At 37.2% G+C, this 16261-nt stretch overlaps 1 protein-coding gene across 2 annotated transcripts in view; it reads right to left on the bottom strand.

The window, feature by feature from the left end:
• Window positions 1-16261, bottom strand: part of Ctnna1 (catenin alpha 1) — a 172183-nt gene that overhangs the window by 130046 nt on the left and 25876 nt on the right. For both annotated transcript variants that reach the window (XM_003477407.5, XM_063232173.1), the window contains exons 2-3: window positions 10543-10649; window positions 8461-8656 (exon numbers count right to left, since the gene is read on the bottom strand). In XM_003477407.5, coding sequence (XP_003477455.2) covers window positions 8461-8656; window positions 10543-10647 — 301 coding nt within the window. In that variant the 5' untranslated portion in view covers window positions 10648-10649. The remainder of the gene's footprint in view (window positions 1-8460; window positions 8657-10542; window positions 10650-16261) is intronic.

Genomic DNA, 16261 nt, shown 5'->3' with positions numbered 1-16261 from the left:
TTTGATAACCAAATTCAGTAGCATAGCTAAATACAAAGTCAATACTCAAAAATCAATAGCATTAAAAAAAAAAAAAATAGCATTCCTGTGCACAAACAACAAACCCACTGAGAAAGAAATTAGGGAAACAACACCATTCACAATAGTATCCAAAAAAGTGAAATACTAAGGAGTCAATCTAACAAAGAAAGTATATGTATGTGTGTGTGTGTGTGTGTGTGTGTGTGTGTGTGTGTGTATAAATATATATGGAACTACATATGAAAAATCACAATATTCTGAAAAAGGAGATCAAAGAGGGTATTACAAAATGGAAAGATATTCCATGCTCTTGGGTAGGAAGAACCAATATAGTGAAAATGGCCATATTTCCAAAACTATGATACAGACTTAATGCAATTCCAATCAAATTTCCAACAGCGTATCTCACAAAATTAGAGAAAACAATCCTAAAATTCATTTGGAACCAGAGGAGGGTTTTCAGCTGGATGTGGTGACACATGCCTGTAATCCCAGCACTCAGGAGGCTAAGGCAGAAGGATCATTCCAAATTTGAGACCAGTCTAGGCTACAAAGAGAGCTCAAGGCCAGCCTAAACTACGTAGTGAGACCTTGTCTCAAAAAGATCAAAAAATAAAAACAGCGTGGTACTGCCAAAAACAGAAAATGCAGAAACTCCAGATGTACTCAGTCACCTTATCTTTGACGAAGGTCCCAAGCATATTCACTGGAAGATAAGTCTCTTTAATAAATGATGCTGGAAAAACTGGCTCTGCACACGCTGAAGATTAAAACTGGACCCATATCTTTCACATGCACTAAATGGATTATTAAAGAGCTAAGTAGTAAAACAGAAACATTAGGTCTGCTGGAAGATAGAATAAATACAATTTTTTTTTGTTTTGTTTTGTTTTTTTTGGTACCAGGGATTGAGCTCACGACCTCATGCTTGCCAGGCAGATACTTATACTACTGAGCTAAATTCCTGGCTGAAATAGGTAAAATTCTTGAAAAGGCACTGATGTAGGCAAAGATTTCATGAATAAAACCCTGATCACACAGGAAGCATCACAATCAATCAATAACTAGGATCTCATCTTATTAAAAAGCTTTGCACAGCAAGAGAAGCACCAACAAAGTGAAGAGACAACCCACAATGTGGGAAAATGTTTGCCAGCTGTTCCTCAAAGGACTACTATTGAGAACATATAAAGAACTCAAAAATATCAGACCTCCCAAATTTAATTTAAAGACACATTCCAAAAATGGGCATCTGAGAAGATTACACATTTTTAAGAAGTATGAACCTCAAATAAATATATGGAAAAATGTTCAGCATCAATGGTCATTTGAGAGGTATGAATTAAAACACTGAGATTCCATCTCACACCAAAAAGAATGACTATCATCAAGAAATCAACCAATAACAAATGCTGCAGGGGCTGTGGGAGAAGAATGGACTCTTGGTAGGAGCATAGACATGCAACCATTGTGGAAATCAACATGAAAATTCCACAAAAAACTAGGACTGGAGGTCCTATTCAACCCAGTTATCACCCTTCTATCTTCCTAGAAGAATTAAAAACATCGTACGAGGGATTTAGCTCACTGGTGTAAGTACCTGCCTGGTAAGCACACAGCTGAGTTTGTTTCCTGGTACCAAAAAAAACTGTACCACAGTGATATATGTGCACCCACGTTCAGAGCAGCTCAATTTCTAATAGCTAGATCTTGGAACCAACTCAAATGCCATCAACTGAGGAATGGTTAAAAAAGATACGGTTTTTACTCCACCAAAAAGAAGGATAAACTCGAGGCTTTTTACTGGTAAACAGATGCAACTAGAGACCAAACTCATAAGTAAAATAAACCAGATGTACATGTGCCAACATTGCATTATCAGCCTAGTGTGAGAAGTTGAAAGAGTAAATAAAATCCAAAATGTACAAGAGATACTGTAAAATGGGAAGAAACTTCAAACAGAAAGAGAAACTAGGAGGGAGGAAAAGAGAAAAGGAAGGGAAAAGCAAAAATAATTAAAAGAAAAAATATATATGATAGCTAAGATAGTTATATTACTGTTTCTTAGTTCATTGAAAAGAGGTTTATGCTAATATTGTTTGGATAATTAAATGTCCATAGCTTATATTCTGAATAACTAATGTAAAGATAACAATATGCAAAGTATTAACCAGTTACCCTATTACCTTGTTTTGAATTTTTTTTTCTCTTTAAAATAAATGAGTGGGAATATAGCTCAGTGGTACAGAACCTGCCTAGCCAGCACAAGGTCCTGCATTCAATTCCAGATACCTCCCCAGCTCGCCAAAAATAGTGGAGGTGAATGATTTGAAAAATCTGTAGTTTTATCATAAAGGAAACAACTGTAAAACTAGAGCAAAGGAGAGAAAAGTTACTGAAAAATTAGCACTATAAAGAAGCTAAGTAGTTTTCATCAGGACAACAGGAAAGATGGCTTAAGGGCATCTCAGGAGGGCTGGGGATAAATTACAGCAATACAGCACCTGCCTGGCAAGCGCTAGGTCTTGAGTTTGATTCCTGGTACCAAAAAAAAAAAAAAAAAAAAAAAGGCATCTTAGGAACTGGCCAGATCTTACCTTCTCTAGGCCTAAGGGTGTAAAAGGGTAAACTACTTTGAAAGACTGCCATAACTAGAATATGCTATTTATTTAGGGTTGCTTAGAGAAGTGTTTCCTCTAAAGAAGTATTTATTTCCCTGACTTTAGCCATCCAGATACTCAGAAGTTCCTGCAGCCCAGGTCCAAGAGACCTTGACTACTACGTGGGATGGTGATCCACTTGGTATCATCCACGTGACACAGGTTTTTCACGCATGCAAAACACAAGAGCTATAGGGTTCAAAGAAGCTTTCACAAGAAACAAGCCAGAGAGCCCAGAAAAAAATGACATGGTTGTGGTCCCTTGCCAGAGTAAAACCAAAGATGTACTGGAGACCCCAGAAAGTTGGAGATGACAGAAACAAGGAACATGTGCCAAGAAAACCCTCAGGCATTGAGCAGAGCCAGTCCAATAAAGAGGCCGTGTGGGCTGCAAGCAGCAAGATCATAGGGACAGAATTGGCCAAGTCTTTTGGGCTTACATCTTGCTGTAATGCCCCAGATGCTAGACATGGAGTTACAGTATTTGCAGGGCTCAGTTTTGCTTTGGTGCTAGTCCTTTCTATTCCATTTCTTCTTTTTGGAATGGGAATGTTTACCCTGTGCCATATATGTTAGAAGTAATTTTTTTTCATTTTTACATGGGCTCAATTTGCCTTGAGTCTCAGAGAACATTTGAAACTTGGAACTTTGCAGCAATACTGGAATTATTAAGATCTCCGGATACTCTCAGAGATGAACTAAATGCATTTTGCGTAGTGAGATGAACATGGGCTTTTTTTGCGGGTGTGAAGAGCAATGGTTTTATGGTTTAGATCTAAAATGTCCTCTGCTAAGTCTCGTGCGTTTAGAGATGGGGTCTGGTCAGAAGAGACAGGTCACTGCAAGAGTAATCTGGAAGGGGGCATTCTTAAATTCAGCTTGTCTTCTTGCTGTCCTTAAAAGCTGTCATGTGGTGAGCATGATATCTGCTTTGAAGCCAGCCAAGCATGATTTGAACCCACTGGAAACTACGAGCCCACTTGTCCCTGGAGTTGTGGGTGCCAGGTATTTTGTCCTAGCAATGGGACTATATCCCCTATTCAGCTGAGGGCCCTCTTTTTCTGGTCAGAACTTTAATCAAGAACTCGTCTCCAAGAAGGAAAAGAGGCCAAAAAAAAAAAAAAAAGAACTCGTAATACATTTAGATACCAAACAAGCAGCTTCTACTCTTTATGTATTGTTGAAGTACATATGTATGGGAAGTAAGACAAGGAGCACAAGGATTCTTTTACAGTTGATAAAAATGCTCTGGAATTAGATAACAATGCTAGTTGCACAACTCTAGAAATATCCCCAAAACTATACACTTTCAAGAAGTGAATTTCATAGTATAGGCCACTGATGGCAAACCATTTAGAGCTTTAAATGATAATAAATAGCTAACTGGCACATGTGCCACAGGTTCGCCACCACTGGTACAGGCATTATTCCTCAATTTAAAAAAAAAAAAAAGTTAAGATTATCTACTCCTACTAAGGAGGAAAAAAAATTTTACATCTGAGAAACAAACTCTTTTATTTACAATGTCCTCTTAAAAGTAGTTAACTATAGGGGCCGGGGATTTAGCTCAGTAGCGTAAGTGCCTGCCGGGCAAGCACGAGGTTGATCCATGGTACCAAAAAAAAAAAAAGCAGTCAATTATCGGGGCTGGGGATTTAGCTCAGTGGCATAAGCGCCTGCCTTGCAAGCAGGCAGTCCTGAGTTCGATCCCTCGTACCGATAAAAACGAAAAAGACAAAAAAAAATAGTCAATTATCTCAAGTATGTTAAGTGCCTACTGCAGATCAGGTACCATGTTGGGTATAATGAAAAGGGCCACTAGACTACCACAGAAGCTGTCCTACTAGAACTTGGAAAAGGCCCAGGCAACTCACTGAATTACTGTTATAAGAACTAGGAAGAAAAAGTATAAAGAATGAACCAGTTAAGATGGAGGATATAGAAGATGAGCAGGATTCCAAAAAGAACAGAGCACATCTAAGAAGAACAGGTATCCCTCAGCCCATGTAAGACTCAACAACTAGTTCACAGTGATACCTACAGGACATGGATGTGGATGCCAGGCAACTAACCGATGACCAGTTCCATTCACCAAAGAGGCTCACCTGGCCATTTCATTAACCTTCACATAAAATGACCAAGTTTTATGTAAATAAATGTTTTTCATCACACAGCATTAGGTAATGTTTTAGTGTACCCACAAACATACATGTATTAGTCTTAAAATAAGGAACTTATACATAGTTATTATGCTGCAAAAACTGTATGCATTTAAGTTTCTGGGTATTAATTATACCCAAAGCACAAAAAGCACAGGGCATATACGAATCTAAATACAAAAAGGGGTTCATTTTTGACTCAAGGATGTTATAAATAAGTGTATCAGCAAAAAATTTCAGGGGACAGGAAATCTTTTTGAGATAAGAGATGAGAGAACTATGCAGTTCAGGATGGCTTCAAACTCGCGGCAATCTTCCTGGCTCAGCCTCCTAGGTGCTGGGATTACAGGCCTTCACTACTGTGCCCAGCTAAACAAATACAATTTAACAGCCTGGGAAAAACCTATTATTAGGGAGTTAGAAAACTATAGTCTATAAATCAAATCTAGCTTACCTCCTCTTTTTTTAAGTATAGAACATGGTTATACACTTTTATTTATATAAAGAATTTCTCTGCTTTTACAGCACAGTTAAAGAGTTAAATAGTTTCAAAGGAGACCTTATGGCCAGTAAAGCTAAAATACTTACTACCTGGCTCTTCACCAAAAAATCTGCAGCCAGGCATGGTGGTGCATGCCTGTAATCCTAGCACTCCTGGGAGGCTGAGGTAGGAGACCAGGGCTACACAGCAAGTTTAAGGCAGGTCTAGACTACACAGTAAAACTCTGTCTCCAGTGGGAGTGGGGAAGCATTCTAGTTTTTCATATCTGATGCAATAATGATGATGATAAAAGACAGGTACATTTTTAGTTTGGGCTTTTATTTTTCCTAAAGAGAAGGCAAGTTATGGTAAATAGATCATGGTAAGTAACTATGCTGAACTAGAAGTCAGATGTCTTTGTGATTCAGAATCACATTAAACATTTGCAGATATAAACAAAAGTAACAAGAAAAGACAAATCCAGACACACATTCAATGGCCAGGCATGGTGGTCCACACTTGTTAATCTCAGCACTGGGGAGGTTGAGGCAGGAACATCACTGTGAGTTTGAGGCCAACCTGGAATATACCGTGAACTCAAGGTCAGCCTGAATTATACAATGAAACCCTGTCTCAAAAAAGACCAAAAAAAAACCCCAAAAATCAGATGCACATTCAAAATTATGGGGGTGCCAGATATAATCTGCCTAATCCCGGCACTCATGAGTCTGATATACCAAAATCCACAGTAAATTCCAGGCCAGGGTACACTATATAGTGAGTTCAGAGCCACCCTGTGATACCTGGGGAGGTCCTGCCTCAAAATAATTAATTATTTTTTAATTGTGGGAGGTTTGGAAGGAATTATACTGTACTTGTTATCGACTTGCATGAGAGAAACATCTGAAACATGAAACACAAAGTGAAATTATTACCTACAATAATTGAATGTCTTATTGACTAGATTCAATGAAGACTTTGATCTGTTACTAAATTGATCTGTTACTAAAAGTTTCACCATAAACGGCAATAAAGGTTGGGAAGCAGAACCTTCCCATAGAAGGTAATAAATTAAGAATCATCACGATTTCAACAGATAGCTCAAAAATGCCTAACCTGTACCATTAAACTCTTGATATAAACTCAACAACCCACTGTACTAGGTTAAATAATGACCTCCTAGAAACTCATGGCTACCCAGAACCAATGAATGTGAATTTTTTTAGTAATAATCTTTTATAGATAGTATGGGGTCATACTAGATTAGGGTAGATGTTAATTCTAAATGAATCATGTCCTTAAAAGAGAGAAATGTGGACACAGAAATATACAAAGAGAGTAACATGTGACACCAACACAAAGTTGGAGATGTGTCCCCAAGTCAAGTGACATCAAATATCGCTGACAACCGAAAGAAGCTAGATGGACAAGATGGCATATGCCTGTAACCCCAGCCTTCTAAAAGGTGAGGCAGGAGGATCATCAGAGTTTGAGGCGAGCCTGTGCTACACAGTGAGACCCTGTCTCAAATCAGAAAGAAAAAGAAAAAGAGAACGAAAAAGAGAGGGGGACAGAAGGACTGGGAAAGTGAGAGAAAGGGGAGGAGGGGAGAAGTGGAGAAAGAGGAAGGGGGAAAGTGAGAGAAAGGGGAGGAGGGGAGAAGTGGAGAAAGAGGAAGGGGGAAAGAAGCTAGGAGACAGCACAGAGTAGATTCTTCTTGAGCCCAAGTAGGAACCAAGCCTGCCAACATCATGATTTCAGATTTCTGACTCCTAGAACCATGAAAGGATAAATTTCTATTGTTTTTAAACCACCACATTTGTTCTAAGTAATTTAAGTTATGGGATCCTTAGGAAACTTATACCCACCTCATTCACATTACAAAGTTTTAATAATTTCACCATTTGTTAGTATTACGTATAATTATCCTTAGCCCAAAAATTGAGAAAAATTTTCACTAAATAAAGTTTTCATAAAATTTTTAATTCAAAAATTTAAAACAACAAATGGAAATGTCCGGCCCTTTCTGGATACTATTTACAGGGATGAATTTGACATGAGACTGCAATGGATTATGTGCTTTGCTGTCAGGAACCACAGAATCACTAAGGTTTTCCTAAAGGCCAATAACAGCTGTCCATAATAGCTACATGATTCACCTTACCTGGCTTCAAAAACCTACATCTATGTTTTACGTCTTCCTGTTGGAACACAAGTCTAACACAAAACTACAGGTGTCAAGTTTATCTAGTCAGGCATGGTAGCATATGCACAGAGGATCACAAGTTCAAGGCACCCTGGGCAAATACGTAAGATGATCTCAAGAAAAATAATAAATAATTAAATAAGGTGGGAGGAAGTGGACATGGGTGAAGAGGAAGAAGAAGTAAAGATAAAGGAGAGGAAGGGTATTTATCTTTCACATTTAAAGTCTTCAAACTTGGAGCAATTATGACAATTTTTCCAATGGTAATTACTGGCAAGCTGAGAATTAATAATCACTTTATCTTTTATCAATTCCAAATTTCTCAGAATATGATTTCCCTGAAAGCCTAGTTCCCCACCCCCACAACCCATGACAGCGTCTCACTACATACTCCAGGCTGGCCTTGAACTCACAGTGATTCTCCTGCCTCAGGTTAAGTCAAACCAATACAAGCACAGCTGGTTTAACAAACCAATGTGACAGAATGGAACATTTTCTAGACTACTTTCAAAGTAATACTATTACCAAGTTAGATATTTTCCCATTTTACTATCCCCATATGTTTGGTATAAACTAAAGGGAGGCATCACATCGGATGAAAGGTACACCGTCCCATTTGTTTTTTTCTTGCAAGTTGTATTACTATGCTTCTAACTTAACTATCTCTTGAAATACCCAACAGATATGAATTCACACTCTACAAAGATATACACTTTTCTTTTATAAGCAACTCTCCTGATTAAAAAGTTACCAAACAACTTGCAAATATCAGAACAGTCCCCTTCAAGGATTCCTTTGCAGGAAATGGGGATGTAGCTCAGTAGCAAAATTTGTTAAGTATAACAGACTGGGTTCTTTCCTAGGGCCTTGGTAAAAAGATGAATTTTTCAGAAAAGCCTTCCTGTCCTTATATAAAAAGTGATCTTAACCTACCTTGTTTTCGAACATCTTCTACAGCAGCCACAAGTTCCTCCTTGAGAAACTGACTCTCCTTTGCAATTTTATCCCCCTTCTCCAAAAAATTCTCAGTTGCTTGTTCAACAGATGCAGCCAAAACATGGGCCTTCTTAGAACGACCTCTCTTCTTATTAGAGGGCCCCTTGCTATTGGTGTTGACCAGGGTTGTAACCTAAAAGTTTAATTTAAAAAATAAACAGTAATCATTCAAAATGAAAATAACAGAAATAACATCTTTAAAGACGGTAAAAAGTTATTCCTAAGGAAATGAGACATCACATTTAAAAGATTCCGCTAAGCATTAAATAAAATATCCGCATTTAAAATATATAGCTATGATATCCTAGGTTCCAAAATAATTTAGCTTTCTCAATATGTAACAAAAACAATATACATTTAATTCCTTAAATATCATTCATTATGAGGCTTTTAGTTTGATTTTACAAATTTAAAAATGATTAGAGACAAATTAAATGCCTATTATATGTTACCAAGACATTTCAAAAAGATGTTAACCATGACTTTAGAGACTTACCTAAAAGTTACATTTTGTTACTGATAATGACACAAGACTAATTAGGGTAAGACAAAGCCTGCATGTGGACTTCCTGCAAGAAGTCAAGCAAGTTTTCAATAGGATGGCCTAGACCTGACCTCAGCCCGAGGTGTGGGACCTCAGCAACACCTCTCAGGGCTCACATGTAGAAGTTCCCACAGGTTCTCTCAAGAACTGGACAATATAAAAGAACACAGGAACCAACCAAGGTTTTGCTATCATAGCTTTCCTCACAAAAGCCTGCCCTGTTTCCTCTAGGGTACAGTTTCATTTTGCTTTTTCCTCCTTTACTCATCCCAGGCTACTCTGTGGAACCAATTTCTCTCTCTCACTTCATTTTTACTTCGTTTTCAAATAAACTTTTGCTTTTTGCTAGTTTCATTCAATTCTTTGTCTGAGACAAGACCAACCTGGAATTTAACTCCAGAAGGAGAAGCGAGTGACCCAGAACCTGGTAATATTTATTTGGTGACATACTTTTAGGAGGAGCTCCATGATTACACCATCAATCTTTGCACGATGTTTTAAGATAACTTGCTTCTGCAGAATTTGTTCAGGTTAGTCACATGAATCTTAGCAATTAATTAGTAAAGGCCCTTAATAAAGAAAAGGATGACTGCCCAGAGGCCTTACTTTAGAATATAAACCATCATTAATAAGCGTAATACCAGATGATCTGTAGGTTGAAGATGATTAAAGATTTGTTATAGTGTACATCTGCCAAATAAAAGACCTACTGAGGGCTTAAGAAAGTACACATTCCAGAGTCTTAACTACATACTCCTACATATAGATATATAAAGTACTAGTTTATATTTGAGTTGGAATGCAATTTTTTAAAGGCAGCAAACATCAATAAATATCTCAATCTTTCTCTTTCTCTCTCTCAAAAACTATGTCAAAACTAAAAAATACACAGTTATTTGTAACATTTAATAAATTTCACATTTGTAACAAAGCATATCTACCCTATACCTTCAAACTGAATTACCTGCTAGTTAAGTCTACACTATGAAAAGGGCATTGGGGCTGGGGATTTAGCTCAGAGGCATAAGCGCTTGCCTTGCAAGCAGCTAGTCGTGAGTTCGATCCCCGGTACCAATAAAAAGACAAAAAAAAAAAAAAAAAAAAAAAGACGAAAAGGGCATTAAGCTGAGTGAGGAACCTTAACTAATGGTACAGGACCCAATTTTAGGTTTCCTCTCAAAGGAAGGATGAAATTATCTGCAAAAGGCAAACATTTGGGAAGCTATACTACATACAAACTAATAACCTCTACTACAGGCAATAAGACAGAATATGGCCACAGCTATGCTCTATAAATGATTAAATATATCCATGTATCAATATGCAGTTACTATAGAACCAAATCATCTAAGTGCTATCAATCTAAACTACTCAAATTAAAACTGTAACTATAGTCTTGTGTTGTAACCTAATCCAGGCCTATTGCTACAAAATCATGTTATGACAATTATGTATTTGTGTTTACAAATTCTTACCTGTGTTACAAGAGGCTCCAACAGTCTTTCAACCGCCAGGGTCCTGATCTCCAGACTTTTGGGGTCCCATTTGAAGTTTATGTTCCCAGGGTGGACAGCAGTCATTTCTAAGATAGAAACAAAAATCCAAAGTCATGGAAACATCACTGTGAACTACATAACAAAACAATGTGAACTACATAACAAAACTTCTCAGACTTCAAAATTTTTATATCAGGAAAGCTAGTCTCCACAAAATGAAATCATTCTAACTATCCTGCCCATGAGGACCTAGTAACCCTTACGACCTCTTATACTTAATTTCAAATTTACACTAAGAATACTATAGAAGGGCATTCTCAAGCACACAGAACTTTTTCCTTTGGGCTTTTCTGATACCAAGATGTTTTCAGTTTTTCGATCCAACATAAAAAGTTAAAGTGGATGAAGGGTTTCTTTGGAAGATCCTGCTTTTTCTAAACTACAGTACATTACTGCCTAAAGATATACCTCACTTAATTTTTTATCTATTTTTAGAGTATCTTGTTTCTTCTACTAAAACATAATGTTTAAGTCTGCTCCACTTGCAGTTACAAGTACTGTATCACTCAATGCCCGAAAAAAACGTTAAACCATACTTAATCAAACATCAAATGCAAAAGAAATTTCTTTTTTGGGGATCAGGGTGAGTGTCACTGATACCAGGATTGAAACCAGATCCTTTGCACAGAATTAAGTGAGGGTCTTGCTAAATTGCCCAGCTGGGCTCGAATTTGCAATCCTCCTTAGTCTCACATAGGATTAGGACTAGAGAAGGGGAGAGGGTGCTCAGCAGCATGGTATATGGCATATGCCTGTAAACCCAGCGATGTGAGAAGCTGAGACAGGAAGAACACTTGAGATACTCAAGCTCAAAAATTGCAAAATATAAATAAAAAGTAAAAGAAAACGTATAAAGAGCAAAATAAAAGATAGGCCAGGTATGGTAGTTCAACCTGTAATCCCAGCAGTAGGGAGGTTGAGGCAAGAGGACTGCTCCAAGTTCAAGGTCAGACTGGGTTACATAATGCAAGTTTAACTCTATACCAAGACTCTGTCTCAAAAAAATATCAAAATAGCCAGGCATGGTGGCATATACCTATGATCCCAGCACTCAGGACATTGAGGCAGGAGGATTGCCTCACAGTTCAAGGCCACTCTGAACTACATGATAAGAGTCTGTCTCAAACAAACAAAAAAGTTAAATATAAGTAACAGAAAGTAGGGGGACAGAGCTTTCTCAAAAGAGAAGGCGCTCAAAAGAGATGGGGGAAAGAAATGAGGATGAAAAAGGAACTGAGACATTATGAGATGTACATGTACTTAATCCCCACAATCATTCTGTAACGTAAACGTACTCATTTTTTAAAAATTTTAAGTGAGTATTTTGAAACATGTTCGTTTGTTGTAGTTTACTACATAATCCAGACTGGTCCTAAACTCCTGTTTCAGCCTGCTAGAACCAGGAGTGCATGCATTTGCTGTAGCACTTAGTTCCTTAACTCTATTTTCTGACATTACAAAATTACAGAAGTATTTAGGAAAATTATTTTATAAAGTAAACATTTTACAAGATATAAGGAAGACAACAAAATCAAAAGACATGCCACATTTAACTTGTTTCCCATTTATAAAATAAGACTATCACCTCAATACAACGTGACATTTCACCTCTTAAATATTTTAACATGCATCTCTTAAAAATAGTCATTTAAAATTTTTAAATTTCTTCAGAAGCTTTGTACAGATTAAGACTGTGATTCACTGAATAATGAATGTATAACTCCATGCTAAGATGAATAAAGGAAAACTTTTTCCAAACAGAAAAACAACCCATAAATGTAAAAGGAATACATGCTTAGAAAAATTACCATTTATGAACCATTATAAATGCAAAAATAAAGGCTTAAATTTACTGAAAAACTGAATACTTAAGGCAGTGTCATAGTAACTCCCATTAGCTTTACTTATTTACAAAAAAAGATAGAAATAAATAACTTTACAATCTAGACAACTGCACATAATGCAGTTTCTGGGGAATTTTTTTCACTGCAGGTGGGCAAATTTGAGCTCTACTCACTAGCACTTATGTCAGGCCTTTACATTGGTCTTTGAAGTTTACTTGTCCACTATGCTACAACCTAGGTCAGTAAACTTTAACAGATGAAATGCTCCAGATTCCTAAAAGGCTGCCTGACAGCTCAAACAAATGTCATCAAATGTTACGGAATAAATTATCCTACTCCCACCCCCACCACCCTTTCTACCCCATTTCCTAACATTTCACAGGCACTGCTTCAACAGAAATGACACTAAGAACCTCTCAGGATTGTAGAAGGAGAGAGTCAAGAAGTAGTAACCAGTAAACATAACTGCAAGCAAACATTTAGGTCACATTTGTCTTTGTTTTGCTTTGTTTTTGTTTCCTGAGACAGGGTCTTGCTAGGCAATTTAGGCTGTCCTTGAACTCACAAGGTAGCCCAGGCTGACCTCCAACTCATGATCCTCCTGTCTCAGACTCCCGAGTGCTAGGATTACAGGTGCGTGCCACCACATCTGGCCGGTCTTTAATTATTAAGCAAGTAAAACATATAGTGATCCGCTTTCTCAAGGAAATACACACTTTTTTCCCCCTGAAATAAGGTGGCTTCTTTTGTTTTCCTAATTTTGGTGCTCTGGGTTTAAAAAAAATTACAGGAGGGAGGGGGCAGTGCTGGGAATTGAACAAGCAAATGCTAGGCACATTTTTTACTACTGAACTACACCCCTAGCAATACTTAACTTCTTTTAAAAAGAGGTCGGGGAGGCACCCAAGTGCAGAGTATATGCATAATAATGAATTGCAAAAGACACCTGCCCTCACCAAGTATGGCAGGGGTCTCCCAGGAAGGTCAGGACTGTCAAATGAGAAAGCTTGTGGCCAGTTACCCATGAACTCCAGGCAATCATGACACAGAATCAGTGTTACTAGATCATCTGATTTTTCAAGAGAAGTTAGATAACAATTTTCACATAAATCTCCCATCTTTAATATTTCACTGCTGTGCAGAACAGATGTATGGGTACTGACTGCCACACTGGTCACCACTCCACAACCTCTGTATACGAGTCTCCCCCAAAGTCTGTTCTATTTCCCCTTCTGGCATGCAGGTAGGGAGAAAAGAGCCAATGTTCTTCCCCTCTCTCCCTGCTCCCCCCAGTAAGCAACCAGCAGATCTGAAGAAACACAGGCTGTTGGGGCTGGGGATTTAGCTTAGCGGCATAAGCACCTGCCTTGCAAGCAGGCAGGTCGTGAGTTCAATCCCTAAATAAATAAATAAGTAAAAATAAAAATAAAAAGAAACAGGCTGTGATGATAGCTAATGACGTAAGATACAACTTAATGCTTGTAGTGTTTAGTGTTTCACTGACTCTGCAGGCCTAAAGCCAGTAGTCTGATCATCTATTCAGAGGATAACAATACGCAATGTAGCATATATAGAAAATCTCCTTCTGCAGGTGGTGGCTGGTGTTAATTCTCTATTATCTTGTTTCAAAATCCTGTATCTCACTGCTTTGTTTGGTTGGGTTTTATTCTGTTTCATCTTGTTTGATTTTGTTGTATCCCTGCTTGCATCATTCCCCTGATGGCATAGGCAGCTATTTTGAAGATAACAAGATATATATATTTTTAAAAAGATACAGTATGGGGGCTGGGGATTTAGCTCAGCGGCATAAGCACCTGCCTTGCAAGCAGGCGGTTATGAGTTCGATCCCTGGTACCGATTTAAAAAAAAAAAAAAGATACAGTATGGTAGACATTTTGGATTTATTATTATCTTGTTTTGAAGTCTTGTACTGTATTCATTGTTTTGTTTTGACCGTTTCTGTTTTGTTTGATTTTACTACGTCTGAAGCTATGAGCAGCTATTCTGAAGACAACAAAAGGCATTATGGTAACCATTACTGATCTCCTACTGTTTTGTTTTGAAATCCTATGTCACTTACACTGTCCTGTTTTGATTGGTTTTATTCTGTTTTATTTTGCTTGGTTTTATTCTCTCTGAAATACATTTTTTTAAAGTTTCTTTTATTTCCAAAATTCCACATCCAGTAATCTCACAGAGATGCTCTCCTTCCTCCAAAAATTTATCAGACTCAGTCCCCAAAGGGATTGAAGCAAAGGACTCAATCGCTCACTTACATGGAGAAACTTGAAATACATTGGCACTTGAAAATTGAGAACTCGTTCAAGTATTTTCAAGACTTTCAGTAACTATGATAGAAGCAGATTACCTTGTACAGAAACTTCAATCAGAAACTCTGCCAAAATTGACACTGAACATTATTAAACTATGCTACAACAAAGCCAAGTGATATGTGGTTAACTCCCCCCAACCCCAAAAGAATTTCAAAAAATAAAAAGGCAAAAGCTTAAACTCTAAAGAGAATCAATTCACAAGAAAGAACACCACTTCCTACTGAAAGTTTTTTAGTAAGTTATTCTGACTTTGGACAACTGTCTTCACCTCTCCAGATCGTGGTTTTCTCATGTCATTTGTTAAAAATGGAAGAGTTTGAATTCTATATTCTACACCCTTCCAGGCTGAAATTCCCAATGACGTTTTCATTTATGTTCTCTCATCAGCTTTTGAATTAGTTTATTAAACTTGATTAATTTTCTCACATTTCGTGGCCTTCCTAAGTATATTTTAAGTTTAAGAATGATAACTATGTTTACGCTTATAATTGCTGGCAGGGTATGTTATGCAGAGCAGATATAGGATTAGCTGAATTTATGAAACCTGATTCAAAAGTACTTACAAGTCTACCAAGAAAAAGCTTCCTTAATCTTAGTCATATCTTTTCTCTACAATTAATGTTGTTTAGAGTTACTGAATAAATAACTTATAAAACTCTTGGCAGTTTCCAGCTTTCCAATTAACTTACAGAGCACTCCTTTGCAAAATCTATTACAAAATCTACTACAGCTAGCCAACCTTAATGAATTACAGCAACCTTAACTTTTTCCAGGAAAGATTATGCTTAGTGGAACTAAATAAAAAGTTAAACTGTAGTTATTCAGTCTTCATTACCTTATAAATGGACACTCTGGATATAAAGCAAAGTATCACTATAAATTTTGAAAACAACAGAGATGCAGTAGTTTGGCTAGCAATCTGTATGATAGAAAGTGAAATAGAAGCAACAAGGAGAAAATAAAAGCATAATTCTATCAGAACCAAGGAAGCTGACTGCTGGCAAATTGCCTCATTTGTACGAAGAGTGACATAACTTCTCAAAAGACATAAAAAATTCATTTACAACAGACTGGCCACATCATTCTTAAAATAAATCTGCTCCAAAGCTTTTAGTTTACCTTACCATACTACTCAAAATCAATTTTTAACAGCAAGATTATGTTAATGAAATTTTAGGATGGTTCATTTAAATGCAAATCAAGAAATTTAGAATTATACATACCCAAAGCAATCTAACTATCATACTGCACAAGATCTGGTATTCTAGATTATTCAGTACTGTCATGGTTATGCTAGAATGCATCTGCATTTAATATAACTGTTGGAACCTCAACCCTCAAATCTGGCAACTGTCCAAAAATAGGGTAATTCTTATAATTAGGACTTAGTTTGACAAAGTGGCATACACCTGTATTCCCAGCTACTCAAGAAACTAAAGCAGAAAGATCAAAAGTTCAAGG

The sequence above is a fragment of the Cavia porcellus genome, unplaced genomic scaffold (genome assembly GCF_034190915.1).
Source record: "Cavia porcellus strain 051 isolate PalLab524CR breed Dunkin Hartley unplaced genomic scaffold, mCavPor4.1 scaffold_21, whole genome shotgun sequence".
NCBI classification, from domain to species: Eukaryota; Metazoa; Chordata; class Mammalia; order Rodentia; family Caviidae; genus Cavia; species Cavia porcellus.
The sequence above is the reverse complement of the archived record's forward strand: the minus strand, read 5'-3'. Positions and strand labels throughout refer to the sequence as shown.